Source organism: Lepisosteus platostomus, chromosome 3 (assembly GCF_059453375.1).
Source record: "Lepisosteus platostomus isolate fLepPlt1 chromosome 3, fLepPlt1.hap1, whole genome shotgun sequence".
In the NCBI taxonomy this organism is placed as follows: Eukaryota; Metazoa; Chordata; class Actinopteri; order Semionotiformes; family Lepisosteidae; genus Lepisosteus; species Lepisosteus platostomus.
Window position 1 is genome coordinate 20767944 of NC_142613.1, and position 16551 is coordinate 20784494.

Consider the following 16551-nt stretch of genomic DNA (forward strand, 5'->3'; position numbering starts at 1 on the left):
TTCATATGAGATGTAAAACTAAAGTCGAGACTCTCCTTTGTCATTAAAACTCCCTGGGAGTTTTTAACCTCTGTGTCCTGGACAAATTTCCCCATGGCCTTTATCAGTCCTGGCCTCCTAATAATTCCCATCTACGTTTTTGCTTTTATCAATTTGTTCTCCTCCCCACCGATAGCTGATGTGTGGTGAGCGTACTGGTGCACTTTGGTTGCCGTCACATCATCCCGGTGGTCTATGCACTGTAGGTGTTGAAGGGGCGTCCCCATTACCTGTAAAGTGCTATGAACTCTACGTTTAAGGACTTTTTATTATTATTATTATTATTATTATTATTATGGGGAAGACTCCATCAACATGAAAAAGATTGAAAATGCATAATTTTATCCATTTAGGTGTTTTCAGCTATAGGCTCTTGTACATATTATTCTTTTTCATGGACAATTCTAAAGAAGAAACATTCAAATTGACTGTTCTTTTTAGTCACAAAAAATGCATTTAAATGATCCCAACGTCATCATCTGTCAGTGTGGATTTACTCGATGTAAATACACAATGATCCAAAACTAGGTTCTGGATAAGAGCCTGCAGCTTGAACAAGACCTCAAAAAGTAATAGTTTAATTTCCTCATTACTACTTGACATGAAATCCACGGACATGAGGGTTAACGTCCCTTCCCCAACAGGCATAGCTGCATCAGTGAGAATGCTCAAACCAGACACTGATGTTTTGTCTGCGCACTGAGACCTTGTTATCTGCCTTACGATTTTATTAATGCAATGACTCTGTCGAGATTATTCTGGTTTGAAGGACTCTTCATTACAATACTTTCATCGCTTAAAAATTGCAGCGCTCGACTGTGGTGAGACTGTGTAAATGAAAGCAGTGCCAGTGGGGGAAATGAGTTTTTTTTTTACTTGATAATTGCAAATCATTTTTGTTGAAGAAGCACCTGGAATGACTCATTGTGAGTCACATGAGAAGCTGCAGGGGCCATTGTGTTGCAGAGAGCCAGGAGAGGCCTGGTCAGCTAATACAACTAGATGCCATCTGTGCGCCACTGCTTGGGGAATCTCGGTTACACAGGGCTGGCAATGTGACCCACGGAATACCTGTCTGAGAGAGACCAACTGTAAAGTGCACCTTTAGTGGTTGAGCCAGTTGGCAACCTCCATGAGCATAATTTTCAAAAAGAGCTTCATGGTCCCATCTGAGGTAACATCACTGTGTGATGTGTCCCCTTTACAGACCTGTCACTCCTCCCAGACTGACCGAATAAACCAACTCCCAGTCATAGTCTGAACCGCATTAGAAGAAAGTAAGCCAGGAAAGATGACTTCAGAAAATGAAATGTGTCTGAGTTGAAGGACAGAGGTGTGTATCCAATGGATGTATAAAGTTCAAATTAATGTCCAAGAGCACAGTAAATCAAAGTCTACAAAATCACTAGACTAAAGGAGTAGGAAATGTCTGGAGGAAGAGGACATTCATTGGATAAACAAGAGATAACAAGAGATGTATAAAACCCCCCAAAATAAGTACTGTACTAAATCTTGTACTAAACTGCAACTAAAAGTAATAAATAAAAAGACAGTGCTGGAGAAGAACACATCTATGGTGTTAAAATGTTACACTAATATAAGAAGAGAAAATGAGAATTATGAAAAAGAGTAAGAAAAAGCTTCCTTGAAGAAGTTGGAGATTCAGCAGAGTATTTTTGGTGAACAGACACTACAAAAAGACAAGTAATGTCCCGACCTCTAGATGTCCCCCTCAGTATTCATAATGGCCAGCCTTTACAAAGCTTAAGAATTCTAATTACAGGACTGAGACAGGTTAAGACAACTGGATGCCTTCAATATATAGAGAAGATGGTTTTGGGCCAACCGACAGTATGAAAGGATATTGAAATCCTTACAAATGTACAGTAACTTACACTTCAACTTCAATGACAGCAAGGAAACCAACTAGGATCTGAACATTCATCCATTTTCTAACTGCTTTACCAATTCAGAGTTGCAGGAGAGCTGGAGCCTATCCTGGAAAAGCTTTGGGTGCAATGCAGGGTACACCCTGGATGGGACACCAATCCATCACAGGGCACACACAGACATGCACAAACTCACACCAGGGCTATTTTCCCAGAAGCCAATTAACGTACCAGTATGGACTATGGGAAGAAATAGGAGCACCCAGAGGAAACACAAGGATAACATACAAAGTCCATGCAGGTAGCATCCCAGGTCCAGAATTGAACCCAGGGTTCAATGCTAACCACTGCACCATTGTGGAGCTGAGCACACAGATTTAATGAAGTGTGATGCACACATTATTAAATCACCTAAAAAAATTAATATCGAGGAGGAAAAATGCACTAGCTTTCTAACGGTATATACAGTACAGTCTAAGGTTTTATTGATGTTGTAACAATTTTAATTGGTCAAATAAAAAGTTTTGAAAATACTTTTAAATGGATTTCTTTCATCATAAAGAAAAAAAATAACTAGATTGGTGAATGCAACCTTTCCCATGACCCATTAAAGGGCACTAATTCAGGTTAATTATGTAAGAAAGTACTTAGAAAGCAATCACAGTTTTTCAGATTAACAACTAAGTACTAACAACTTTAGAACACTCCTGAAAGGCAGTTAGTCCAATTATCTTAATTCTTTGTGATGAAGTTCATTATTAACTTAATATGCCACTGAATGTAGTGTTTTCTTTTAAACTTCTCTCACTGAAGCAGACAAAAAAGTGTTTTCCATACACTCAAATGAATAAGCTGAACACATATTGACAAACTACCTTAACTGGAGTTCTTTTCTTCCACATCAGATGAAATATGTACATTTGCTAGAATATTTTAGAACAACTGCAGAATGCAGAAGAATATTCAGATGGAAACCTCTTAAAGTTACCCCTAGCAGTCTATTTCAATGTTTTGAAAACCCTCCTTTCCTAACACTAAGATTAGAAAAGAAATAGGTTTCCTTCAGATGGGAATACATTTTACCTTCAAGTCAATCCAGCTTTCTCTTGAGGTTGAGGGAAAGATGGGCTAGAATAGGATTCACTGTGGCAAACTCAGTAAAGCAGAAGCATATGCTATTGTGATAAAGACAACAGCACTGCTAAATGCTATACTCTGAGCAAGAGTCTGATGCAAGTAGAGTATGTACAAGGAGGCTGACACTGGAGCACCCCCAGCGCCTCCAGATTAATTGGAATTTTTTTCTTAAACCTGGCATTGCAGCGCTCTTAAAAATCAAGAAACAGCAATATTGACCTGCCATACACATGAGGATTAAAGGGGTGTTATTTGATTAATCAAACAGGTTGGAACACATTTGGTAACAGAAGGGGGGTAAATTCCACAGATAGAAAAACAAAATCATTTTTCAAATATTTCCTTACAATAGGTTAATTCTCACATAAGCTATGACAAGGGTTGATGAAAATAAATGTACAAATGGCATGGTAACACATTTGACTTAGCCACGTCCTTACAACAACAATAGATTTGAGTGTAATAGGGAACTACTACAGCAGGGGTCTCAGACTGAATTTCTGGTGGGCTGTCATCTGAATTTTGTTCCAACCTGAGTAGTCAATTAAAAATTAACCTAATTATTAACTTAGTTACACATTATAGTAGCTTTCCTAAGGTTTTTTGCAGATGATGACTTACACAATTCACTTCATTAAAGGTACAGTGACCTTATAGGCACAGTTACATGTAACATATTTCAGAGCCTTATTAGAAGTATTATAATTATACATCCCATTAACTAATTTGAATGTAATTGAGAGCTAAGGTGTAACAGAAAAAAACAATTTAGTTTGGACAGGAACTGAGTCTGAGATCATATAACTGGTGTAGAAAATGTAAGACGGTAAGTTCTGGGGGATGGGCAGAGAATTAACAATAATAATTCCTCATATTTAAATAGTATTTTCCACCCCGATGGATATACAGTACAAGATGGGACCCACTGCATCCTGCACTGAAATGCTGCACCAGCTGGGTGATGATGAGTGACTGGCATTATGTTTCAAGACCCAAGTCAAGCAGAGAAGTACGAAACCGCTCCACCAACAGAAGTAAGGTGAAATTTTAAATTAGACAGAGTGTCTAAGACCAGAAATAAATTTTACCATCCAATGTTAAGATCCCTACTCATACACACAGTGTCATGGACACTGTAATGACCAAGCAGTCAGATCCTCAGTTTAAAGTCTCATCTGAAGGACAGAAGGTGTCCCAGGTCACCATAAAGTAGTTTGAGTGTGGAGCTGTGTCAGTGTAGCGGAGCTGGTTTGGATACAGTGACGTCATCGCCCTCACTGCGTGTAGCAGGGACCTCAGCTGCCTGGGCTGGGGGAGGTCTCCTTTAGCTCATGCGGCTGGTTCCCTGTTGCGTTACGCTGGAGACCCAGGTTTGCGCCCCAGGTGTGCAGGACGGAACGGGCGGCGGGGGACACGAGCCCGCGCGGAACCGCGACTGTCACATCAGCATGCTGCATGCGGCATGACTGCAAAGGAACAAGTCAAGGTCAAAAAGGTTAAGCAAGGGCTGTTGAACCTTTTTCAGGTGTGAGGCACTTTAATGACCTTACTCTTAAATGTAAGCGTTGTAAATGTTGTGTTCTTTCTTTTTACTTTTCAGTGTGGGATTAACCTTTACTTTTTTCTTTATTGTGAAATCAAAAGCCAAATTGATTAACAAGCCACTCTAAATTAGAAAGGTATTAAAAAAGAAATAATTGCAGAAGGCAGATCTTTAAATTAAGGCTCGAATCATATCATATTTATTAGATTTTTTGCATCCCATGAGAGGCCCTTTTGTATTCACTGGTCTTCTCAATACAAGCCAGGCAGATCCACACAACAGAAGCTATTCCCTTTCTCTGGCAATATTCCTGCCAATGTGAAGGGTATTTTGCTGTTACCAAGTAACTGAGAGCAAATTGCATGTTATCATTAGAAATGCAGCCTGTCCTTACTACAATGTAACCAAGAGCTATTTATGTCGTAGTCACATGAATGGAGTTAACAGGCACACAAATCTGATACACCCTCCAAACAAAAGGCAAATGTGAAAGTGACCATAGCAGAACTGGACTGCAAAAAAATCAAAATGTAAAAATCAGGCCTGTGAAAAGAGATGGCAATCCTTAAGACAAGGATTGGGACAAATCCTAAGCCTAAAGCTAAGACACTTTCAACACAGAAGCAAAATTATTTTTGAATGCAGCATATTCAGTACTACTTACTATACTTACTATACAACATGACAGTGACAATGGTCACATTTTCTACACATTTCAGTAAACCTGAAACTGTATGTTTCCACAAAAAAGAGAAAAAAAGGTATCTGTGACTTAATTTCAGATACAGTAAAAAGAACATTTAATTTTGTAACTCTGTATTAATCACCTATAAAGTAAGCAAGCGGTACATGAAAGACCCAAAATGTCATGGTACTCATGAAGTCCATGTTAAGCACTTGAACTGTTAAGTATGATACATCAGGTTTGTAAGACACGGTATATGCCCAATGGAATATTTCCAGAATTCTTATCATGATACCATAAGCTTGAAGGACAACACATAACCTCAAGGAAATTCTGGACATAACAATCACTTCTCCTCTGCAAAAATACGGGAAATAATTCAGTTCAAGTGAACCTGTAAGTAAATTTTAAAGATGGGAAGCTTTTTACAGATTGCTAGTTTCACTATCTTTTAAATATTTGGAAAAAAATAAAGATCTTTAATCCAACAGAGATAAAATTCTGTGGGTGGCAGGTTAGCATTGCTGCCTCGCAGCACTGGAGCCCTGGGGTGCTATCTGTGTGGAGTTTGTATGTTCTTCCTGTGTTATGTGTTATGTTTCCTCTGGGTGCTCTGGTTTCCTCACACAGACCATTGTAATTAAGTATGTCTTTAATTGGATTCTGGAAAAATGGGCGCTGGTGTGTGTGCCCCGCAATGGACTGGCATCCTATCTGGGGTCCAGGTATTCCCCGCCTGGCGTCCGTTGCTTGCCAGGATAGGCTCTGGCTCTCCCGTGACCCTGAATCAGCAGTAGTAATGAAATGGCTGGATGGATATGTAGATTTAAATAAATATTATAATCTACCTATTATTGAAAGAGTAAATGGATATCAGTCTGTTCAAGTTAAAGTATTACTCAAGTGCCGTTGCACCTGCTAACCGAGATTTCTACAGTAAAACATAGATGCTCTGCAGGATATATCCAGATAAATTACATGTAGCTAATATTCCAAACGAAAAAGTTTAAAAAAACAAAAGAGCACTGGCTGCTCTATTTACTGCACGTAACGCATCTGGAAAGGTCGTAAGGCGACGCTTGCACCTGTGAGCTCCATCACGCATATGCCTTGGAAACAAGCTAATTTAAGACATTTGTGTGTGGGCCTATTTAAAAAAAACGACAGTGGCGCATTCTGAAGAGGTTAAGATTTTTGAAGAGGTTAAGATGTGTGCTGCATGAATATCAAGGCATTTTATATTTCCCGCTCTGCAGATTCGCGTCGCATATATGAAGCTCTTAACAATGTCCCTACTACTTTATTTTCAGATTAAAATGTATGCAGTCAGATCCTTAAAGATATGAAATAGTTATAAATAACACGGCGCATACTGACAGACAATGCTGATTGCACTGGGTTAATGTGCAAAAGAAATGGGATGTCACAATGTCCACACCATTACACACTGTAGTTGTGCAATACAATGTAAGCGTAGGTTACATGAGGCGATTCGTTCCTCTGCAATCGGGTTTTGACTCACAACGACGAGGAACCATTTTTAGCGTGAGCATTGCACATCTGTACACTGTACAGGTACATGTAGGTTTTATTTGGCTGTAATTGTAGCCTTCTTAAGTTCACATGAATGTTCAGGATAATCAAGTCGTAAGAATTAAAGAATACTTTACAAAACGGCCACATGATGTATGGTACAGTAGGTAAATCATTTTTTATAAAATAAAACATATTCTTGTTACACGATGCAATGACATAAGCTAAATAGGTTAATCCCCCCAGAGATCTTTTCGGCAGTTTTCCGTCGACAATAAGAGACAACAATAAAATCAAGTATCTTCTGTTAAGTCACGCTTGTTACGTACCACGTTTATTTCCTTTAGAGCACTTGACCACAAGCGTGTCCTGGTAAAGTCGCCCCTTCGTAATGTCCAACGATGCCACCCACGACAATTTTCCTCACAGAGCAGTCTTCCACGGTACTACTAATACTACCGATGTGGCTGGGTTTTTATACGTGGGCAACACTCCCGGTACACAGACTGCCCTCACCAGCTTCCACCATCTCAAGTTCAGCCTTTCCTGAGTGACTACGAACCGCCCCCTCTCCTTGACAGTGCGTACACATTGTAGCAGTTCCATGTGCTACTATTCTTCCGTCGCACAGATTGTGTATCAGAACTGATCTAATCAGTCAGCGACAGTAGCCACAGCAACAGACGCACGCAATGCAAGATCATTTGCCTTTTTGTCATTGGTTAAAAAGAAGAGTTCCACTTCCCCATCATACCTTTATATATTTTTGTGTGCAATGTGGCACCATAAGAAAAAACTGTAGTTACATTTACAGCCACTCTGGATGCAATCAAGCAACCCAAAAGGTCCTTAGAATCGTATTATAGGAGTAACATTTCCATTTTTACAAAATGAAAAAAAATGTAAATATTTTAAGCTACACCTGTAAATCAATATTATTGTTTATTTGCAATTAAAACAAAACTTATTTAAGATTATCTTTCTATTGGACAAAAAGCAAAGAACCATGTATGAAAAGGCAACTTTTTGACAACACAATTGCAAACTTGCAGATTGATCTACTCTTACCTTGGAAGTTAAAAGCTGGGCACTCTTCCCTTGAGACCTAAATGTGTAATCCAATGTCCCAAAACTGTAACCCAGGACAGCAGGGTAGAAATTGTTGTCCTTCTGATGAAACATTAAAGCAAGGGCCTGACTATTTGGTCATTAAAAAATCCACTACATTGTCTGTAACAGTTGGGGGTATTAACTCTGGTCAACTAAATTCCAGGATGAGATGAGACTGACAGAAACTGTCAGACTATAGTCCTTCCTTAATTTGAGTGATGAAGCACTTTATTTTTCCACCTGATCTCGTGTAGTGGGGCTGTTGGTACAGCATTAGGTCTTCTATGATGGACATTATGTAAAGGAGGAGTCGAATTTGCATTTAAGCCTACTGGCAGCAGAACAGACTTGAGGTATAGTTTAATTAGTGAAAATGAACAATTATTTGAAAACTGAATCAAATACAAGTATCATAAAGTGATTATTTCTGAAAATGGTAATTAAAATCTTTGCTTGCATTGATGAATACTTGAATACAGATTTGAAAAGCAACTGTTCTTTAAAATGTGTAAATACAGGTTCCAGAATGCACCTGTGGCTTATTAGTAGCCAAAATACAATTGAACAATATTGAATTACTAAAGGCAGCACCATATTATCCTGAATTAAAACTAAGCTAAATCTTGTTCTCGCTAATATTTCAGCAAGAACTACCTACAACAAATGCACCACAATTTTTAAAGAGCTCAAATTCTCAACCTGGTATAAATCAACTATTAGTTGGCAAGTCTATGATAATATAAGTTCATAGCTAAATGATGTCACATATTAAGGATGACATTTTTGCCATTCAATTGTATTTTGAAAATTTACTAAACTATTGCAAATTAGGCTTAATCTGAACAAATTACATTTTTTTAATCTCCTGCTCCTACTAGCTATTTTACTAAACCTGTGGTTCTTAATCTTTACTGTAGCCTGCAGCCCATTGCTTCTCAAAATGTTCTTGCGCCCCTTATCAAAACCACGCAAGTAGGCCTGTTCTTTAAACTTTAGATAAATCGTAACTATAGAATGAAAGATTATTTCATTTTACAGCAAAATTAAGAATATGGAAAAATGATACTTTTTAAGTTTACCATAAATACATAGGTTTGATAAAACAAAGTACTTGTACTTACACACACGTGGTTAATTTGTGCCTTCATTGACTTACCTTCTGAACAAATCTGGCATGTACTGCAACCCCAAAAAGAACATCTTACACCCTTGGGGGTCTGAGCACTCCAGGCTAAACCATCACATGGTAACAGCAAGACATGGTATATAATTACTTTAGTACCAAGAATTCATTTAGTATTCTTGATTCTTGATACTTTGATATGTTCTTTTGTGAAAAATCCTGAATATTAAAAACTGTTTTAGTTGAACCCCAAGTATTTAAATAAAAAATCAACTATCGGGAAAAGTATTTACAAAAAAATCTATTCCAGTCATTTTTGTCCAAGCTATATAGCAGACATGTGAAAACGCCAGTTGAATAACCAAGGACAAGCTAACATTCAAATTAAATGGTAAAAGAAAAACAACTTCATCTTACTGGAAACCATTCAGTAACTTTCAGATTCATAATCTAAAATTATGGCAAAAATTAATTACACAGCATATTAGGTGAATAATGTTAATTGGTCAAATTACTAATGGCTAAAATAAGAAATATAAATCTAAGAACATTGAATAAATGGCAGCTCAGAAAACATGTCAAGTAATCCAGAAACTGAAAATTCCCCACGATTTCAGAGAAATTGACTCATTTGAGTGCTTAGAAATAAAATATTGAATATCACAAAAAATATGTAAACTGATATTGGCAACAATTATCAAAACAGAAGCATACAGTATTCATCATTAAGTATTACTAAAGAATTTGGTAAGGTATAAGCAGCTCTCTCAGAATCCACACAGGAGTAAATTTACAGTAAATGGTAATTAACAAAAAATCCTTAAACATGGTTTGTAGAAAACTAGCAACGAAGCTGCATTTATGAAGGATGTAGGAAAACGACCTCTAGAAATGATTTTCTTTAACTCTCAAAATTCCCATTGTATTCCTCAAGATTTAAGTAATGAGCTTAATGAATTTCATGTGGCATGCACAGAAGCATGCAACAAACCTGGGGGGAAAAAAAATGTAAAAATAAATATTTTGTTGCACAACTTGGGCACCCACACCCTTGCCTGGCAACATCACATATGCTCCAGACACATTTCCACAAATGGATTATTTCATAATCTGGAAATGTAAAAAAACAATACCTCGATGTTAAAATGACTCAAGTGCATTTTTTTCATTGGTTATAAGTTCTTCAGTTGCAACATTTAGCTGGGAGAATTAACATTTCAACAAATTCTCACATATCTTTAAGAATGAAACAGTAAAAATATGCAAATATGCAAAATATGCACGGCCTTCTGTATTTTGTTCAAGAACATAATATAAAAAGCTTTTATTTATTTTCTTGTTACTCAAACATGAAATCATAGAAATTACTGGTCATCCCTGCAGCCACTTCAATCGGGAACCTGACATTGACAGCACTGAGGCAGAAGAGAATACCTCAACACAACGCATTGGTCTACATAAAGATAAATGGAAATTGTACTGTTTCATTAAAAATGAGGCACATGAGAATCTCTTCCCCATTCTTTCCAAATTGGATCCCCCACCCCAAAAATACAAGTTACAAGGCTCTATTTTTAATAATGTTTACATTTCATGAGATACCTTTAAATTACAAAGACCTTTAAATCCCATTAATTACATTCCTCATGGGACTGAATCTAATTTATGTGGCCATCTGACTATTTCAAAAACAAGCTAGCACAAAACAAAATGGGGTAGAGATAAGAGACACCAAGGCAGGATTAACATCTGCATTTAGAATTAACATCCCCACAGAAAATGTGGACATTTTTCAGGCTGTATGAATGCACAAAACATAGCATAATTAATAACACATTTCAAACATTTCCAGGTCTAGATACACACTTGACTCGGACCAGTTATTTTAATGTTATTCATGTACACTGTCCACTGCTGTGCCGTCCACTAAATACCCAACCCAAGAATGTCACAGTTCTTGACAGGTGATCCATAGGAAAAGGCAAAGTGAGACATTTCACATTAGCATTCCAATGTATAAATGTCAAACCTGGTTCTCACTGAAAAGATTCAGTGTGATAAAATTCCCTCTGTTTGAGAGTAGAGGTTCAGTTACACCACTATCTTTGGGCATGAAGGAGAGTCCTATAGAGATTCCAGGACACCACAGGATGTTCAGTTATCTTCCTTCATGTGGTGACTGAGAAAGAAAGGGTCCAGCAGTATGAAGTATGATCCATACATGGTACAGTCCAACCCTGTATGTTACAACCACAGGATTGCCAGCAGTTCTCTGCAAGGGAACAGATATAAGGGAACACAGTTAAGGGCAAACACCAAATTTGTAAGTAATAAAATTAAAGATTAAAGCTACATCATACTGCCCTATCCCCACAGAAGAGTGTTACAAGTGAAACTAGACACAGACATGATAGGACGGAGGTTATTTTAAACAAAAAAATCAGTACTATAAGCTTGAGCTAAAAAGTCAAGCAGCAGTAAGGTATACTACTAAAACAAAGAGTTTTGTGAGAGGAATGTTTTAAGTTAAAACCTTTCTATAGTGTCAAAAAGCCTACATTTACTAAACTGTTCAATTAAAAGTGGATCTCCACAGTAAGTTTCTTTAAAATTCATAAATAATATGGAATGAAAAATACTAGCTCAATGCAAGTCAATCAATGCATCGATTGAGTGAACATTAAGACACAAAAAATAACTTTCAAAACAAATTAAAAAACTGAAGGAAAAATCAGTTAGGTGATGACATCATTTTTGTGTGCCAAAGCTCGTGCTTTCTGTACTGACCTCTCAGTTGAGCTGCCTGATGACTCTGTTGATGTCCTCTGCTCTAGGTCCCGGGTCACCAATCTCCTTCAGCAGGCCAGCCTTGTCCCTAGCAGCATGTCGTGCCACAGACAGGTGGAAAGGCCACAAGAAGTTGTTGGCTTCTCTGAAGTGCTTTCCGACAGAGTAGATTTCATGGATCAAGTCTTCCAGACAGATCATCCCGTGCTGACCTGGGAGGAAAAAGCATTAAATGAATTTCTCAAACAAACATCCTGGAAGAATCCACAGAGACCATTTAAGTCCTGTTCATTCATAAAAAGATTTTGTAAATAAACCCTGCAGTTAATCAAGACATTAAATATTTGAATTTTATTACCTAAAAACACATTATTAAAGGCAAACAATTGCCATTGAAAACAAAAATGATTATGGCTGTCAGCTTGATCATGGCTGCAACACTTTCAGAAACCACCTTAACTTTTGAGAAAAAAAAGCACTGACATTCCTTAAATTATACACTAAAATACACTAAAAAGCCTATGTTTATTAATTCTTCAGCAGTCTTTGTACTTAATCTTTTATCTTCCTACTATAACATGGAGGGTTCTACCTGTTAACCACAACACAATAATGTGTTAAGCAGGATTAAATTTGCATGCCCTGTAATTGTCCAGCCCAATCCTTTTCCATAGAAAGACTGATTTCAGGCAGATTCCCTACTACAGTGAAAGGATTAAAGCTTCTTCCCAACTTCACATTGTTCATGATCAGGATTGCTCTGTTCGGGGTCCTGTCGTAAATCACAGAAGTACAAGTAACAGGTTTAGGATTTAGCTAATAGGATTCACGTAATTTAGATACATGATAAGCATCATCTTTACCCATATGTTGCTCAATGATGGTGTTATCTGTCAGAGGAACCTTTTGCTTGCCAATTTTAGCCTGCCCTCTCTTCAGGATCAACTCCCGCACAGATTTCAGATTTGGATAGCTGTGGAGTCAATATATACAAACACTTTGAATAAAATAGCAAATATGTCCATACAATTTTATAACAAACAGAAACATAACTAAAAGCAAAAAAAGTCCAAGACTGTTATACACCAATTATAGAAAAATTCCAACCTTTTGTTCTTTCATCCCAAAGGATCCTCAACCAATTTACACATAGGAGGGGACCCACTTAATCACACAGACACCCCATGCAGTAAATAAGATTAGCTTTCCAAGACTGGGAAATGCTCTGGGAACTGCCTGCTTGAGCAATCCATATCATAGCAAATCTAACCAAATAAAGTGTTAGGGTGCCCCCTGCTGGGAAGAACCAGGGGCACATGAGAGGAACTACACTCCGAACATCTCAGACCAGTTATTAAATCACGGTAACAAGATAAATTCATTGACATTATAGAAAAATTCAACAAATTTAAAATCAAGCACAACATCATGAAGTTCGTGAGAGTATTTAAAGTTGCCATGCTTGTCGCAAACCCTTGGTCTTGCCACGGGTAAGAGCGACAGTTCTCACGGATTGCCAGGTGAAGCAACCCTTCCTGCTCAGTATTCACTGTAATGACTAATGTAATGTGATGTACGAGCGAATAAGCACAGGTTGTACAGCAGACATTTCACAGCAGGAACGTTCCAACGTGACCTGCATGCAGGGTTAACAAGCGGCATTTGTCAGCACAAACCGTGTTGAAATTGAGAGCAATATTTCTGTTGGATTAAAAGAGATGCATTCACAAGTCTGCTTCTTTACAATGCAGTAGGGCTGGAAGACGTCCCAGGAGGTTTTGTTACCTCATTCTGAATCGCAGAATATGGTGCTGTGCATACCTGGAAATTTCATTTATTTTGTGATGTAAATGTAATGGTGTACATTTTACTTTTATCGCAGTTTGAAATGCACTCATCAATGCTGATTCTTTCTAATTCCGAGATATGAAAATAGTGTTGCAGTTTCCTTATTGAGCTATTTCACCCAGCATTAAAAACTCCAGAGGACTTAACAAAACCTTAATAGTTAAACGTAAACAGTCCAAGGATATTCTCACTCACCCCCAGGCTACGTACGGCTCCACAGCCTTCAGCATAGTTAGGGAGGTCTTGTTGATTTTAACAAAAGAGCCGCTGAAGATCTTCCTGAGCCGCAACATTTGGATTACCTTCATGACCTTAAGGCTGACACCCCTAATCCTGCACACAGATGAGATAAACTTAAAGCAATTCTTCTGACCAGACATTACTTATCACAGGAAGATAGAACTAATAAAGAAGATTTGTGGTTAGCTTCAAAGGTCTGTTTTGAATAATGACCATTCATTCACTAGATATCAGTGTATGGCAAGCAAGGCTGTTTTGATTTTAATTTTACTTCACAACTAGAATAAAGGAAATTGGAAAATTTGCTGTTATAGAAGTTGGTAAGATGCAGGTGAGTGATTTTTTTTATTTCTTAATACATTAGACATCTCTTAAAAAATGGATGTCTTTAGGATTTAATGTTAGCACTATTTCTTGCACCAAAGGCAAAAAGGGAAGGGAAAGAAATGGAGTTAGAGAACGTGGCACTGATGCCCTTCAAGACGTACTGTCTGATGCGGACAACGAAGGCAAGGCGTTTCTGGTTGGGTAGGACAACAGGAGCAGGTCGTGCGGCCTGTCTTCTCAATCGTGTCTCATCACGGTGCTTCCGTCGGCTGTCCCACAGGAACTCTTCCAGACGCTTGAACTTCAGGGTCTTGCCTCGCTGTAGCTATCCGGGTAACACAGGATTTTGAGAAAACAGGGATAAAAATAGACAAGTACAGCACTAGCTCTTGCCTAACCGCCCCTTAAAAAAAGATGAGGACTGAATTAAGAAATTCACTTTCTTTAGTGAAAAAGGCTGTGAAGCTCTCAGTTTACAAATTATTTTTCATGGATTCAGCACTAAACGCTGCAGAGAAATGACTGTCAAGAGGACCACACACAGGAAGCTCTTTTTTAGTCCCTCAATACATTACAAAAACAGATTCCAAAACATTTTGAACAAAAGTAAATAAAAATATCTATTAAGGACATGGTTTTCTTCCACTACTTATGGCTAATGAGGTAAGAAAGTTTCCACCTAAAGTTTTAAATTGTCACCCTACCACGACGTGAAGTGAATTGTATTGTAACCTTCCAACAGCAATGAATTTCCTCTTCTCTGTTGTGGCAGAATTTTCCTCTTTCTCCCATGCAGGTTAAAAGATTTTCATTTATATTGTTTCCATGAATGTAAACATGACAGTTTTTCACAGATTTGTTTGCCAGCCTACCTTTTTCTTCTCCAGAAGAGCGCGTCTAGCCTCAGTGGCTTTGATGGCCTGATAAGTCTTCCTCTTCTTCAGGAGGTTCTCGGGGACAAATTTGATCTTCTTTTTCACCCTAAGGACCAAATTGCAGACAAAGTCAGGAAGAATGTTTAAAACAAAACCAGATCGTCCTCTATGCGTTTCACTTGTTCTCTGACATTTCTGCATCAAAGTTCAGCCGCCTTGTGGACATTTTAACACATCCACATCGATAAGGTCCGAGTAAAAGCAAGCTGATAAACATGCTGTCCTTCTCAAGGTACACACAAACTACATTAGTAGAGAATCAGCGGGATTTATATACGTCCATACAACTTGAAGATTTGGGTCTGTTTTTCAAACGTTCCCGAACTTTTCATTTAAGAAAGAGCACTGTCTGTAATTAAACATTGGGGAACAAGAAAGGTTTGCAAATGTTAAAGTACTGCGCCTCAACTTTATAAAGCACGAGTTCAGGTACCCTTCACCATCTTTTACGTAGAAGTACTTAATTTAGAAGCAGTGTCTCTCAAACAAACAAGCACGATATTTTCTCTCTTAATGATATCTATTAATTGGTCTCAGGGAAATTCGACATCTCTAAGAAATGTCCGAGAACAAAAAAAAAAGAACTACATTTAGATATCAGGTATGGGGGAACAGCCGTCTTAACCTCACCGAGAAAAGCTTAAGTCGCAATGCAAAAATATACACACTAAAATAATCGATTAACTTCAGTGAACATATGTTTCAGAACGAAATGATGAAACTATGCATTGTTAACGAAGATTAACTTAGATTTTATAACGCAAACACTTCACTTACTCCGAATCAGCCATCTTTCCAACCTGTCGCACACAAATGATGTCACTCATCCACTAAGTTTGCTCTCCACGTGTTTACGCCACCCTCTGACCTCCAGCAGTACTGCATTCTGATGTACTCCGCTGCCGGTTTGAGTGAGCTAATACACCAAAAAACATAACAAATGACACATTTTTATAAATCACGTGTACAAAACGTGGTCTTTGCCCTTCCAACTTTACATAAAACTACAAAACATTTTAACTTCCAGAAAACCCAGAGTCTTCAACCACAGTCCTGGAAACGTTCATGGTTAAGTCCTAACCGGAACCCAAAATATTTTTAGTTTTGTTGATCAGTTTAGCGGGTAGTGTGCTCATTTGTGAGAATTCTGGTCCTTGAGGGTGAAGAGTAGTGCTGTTAGTTTTTTCTGACTCACAGCTCTTGGATCCTAAACTTAGTTCAGGCATGAGGTGCTGTCTTTTTGTGGAGGCTGCTTGCCCCTCAGTGCTACAGGATAAAATGTCTACTGTAGGTTTGTCAGAACCTTTAAATTCTGCGCCATGATGGAGTGGTGTCCCATCCAGAGTATATTGTGC

The 16551-nt window shown here is 38.0% G+C and overlaps 2 protein-coding genes across 3 annotated transcripts in view; both read right to left on the reverse strand.

The window, feature by feature from the left end:
- The window catches only part of slc5a6a (solute carrier family 5 member 6a), a 33488-nt gene extending 26057 nt beyond the window's left edge, over positions 1 to 7431 (reverse strand). For both annotated transcript variants that reach the window (XM_088624886.1, XM_088624887.1), the window contains exon 1: positions 7156 to 7431. The gene's annotated coding sequence lies outside the window, so the exon portion shown is untranslated. The remainder of the gene's footprint in view (positions 1 to 7155) is intronic.
- Positions 7432 to 10335: 2904 nt separating this feature from the next.
- Positions 10336 to 16110, reverse strand: rpl7l1 (ribosomal protein L7-like 1). The gene is made up of 7 exons (XM_088624896.1): positions 15974 to 16110; positions 15134 to 15242; positions 14423 to 14586; positions 13890 to 14027; positions 12710 to 12819; positions 11847 to 12058; positions 10336 to 11331 (listed from the first exon to the last, which is right to left on the reverse strand). Exons 1-6 carry the CDS (start codon positions 16021 to 16023, stop codon positions 11850 to 11852), a joined length of 780 nt encoding a protein of 259 aa, XP_088481022.1. The 5' UTR covers positions 16024 to 16110; the 3' UTR covers positions 10336 to 11331; positions 11847 to 11849.
- Between the last annotated feature and the right edge of the window lie 441 nt (positions 16111 to 16551).

Coding starts and splice junctions, on each gene's coding strand:
- rpl7l1 (XM_088624896.1), bottom strand. CDS start 16,023: ATGAGTGACATCATTTGTGTGCGACAGGTTGGAAAGATGGCTGATTCG. Junction 15,243..15,973: donor GGAAAGATGGCTGATTCGGA/GTAAGTGAAGTG, acceptor TTTGGTCCTTAG/GGTGAAAAAGAAGATCAAAT. Junction 14,028..14,422: donor TTCGTTGTCCGCATCAGACA/GTACGTCTTGAA, acceptor ATCTGTGTGCAG/GATTAGGGGTGTCAGCCTTA.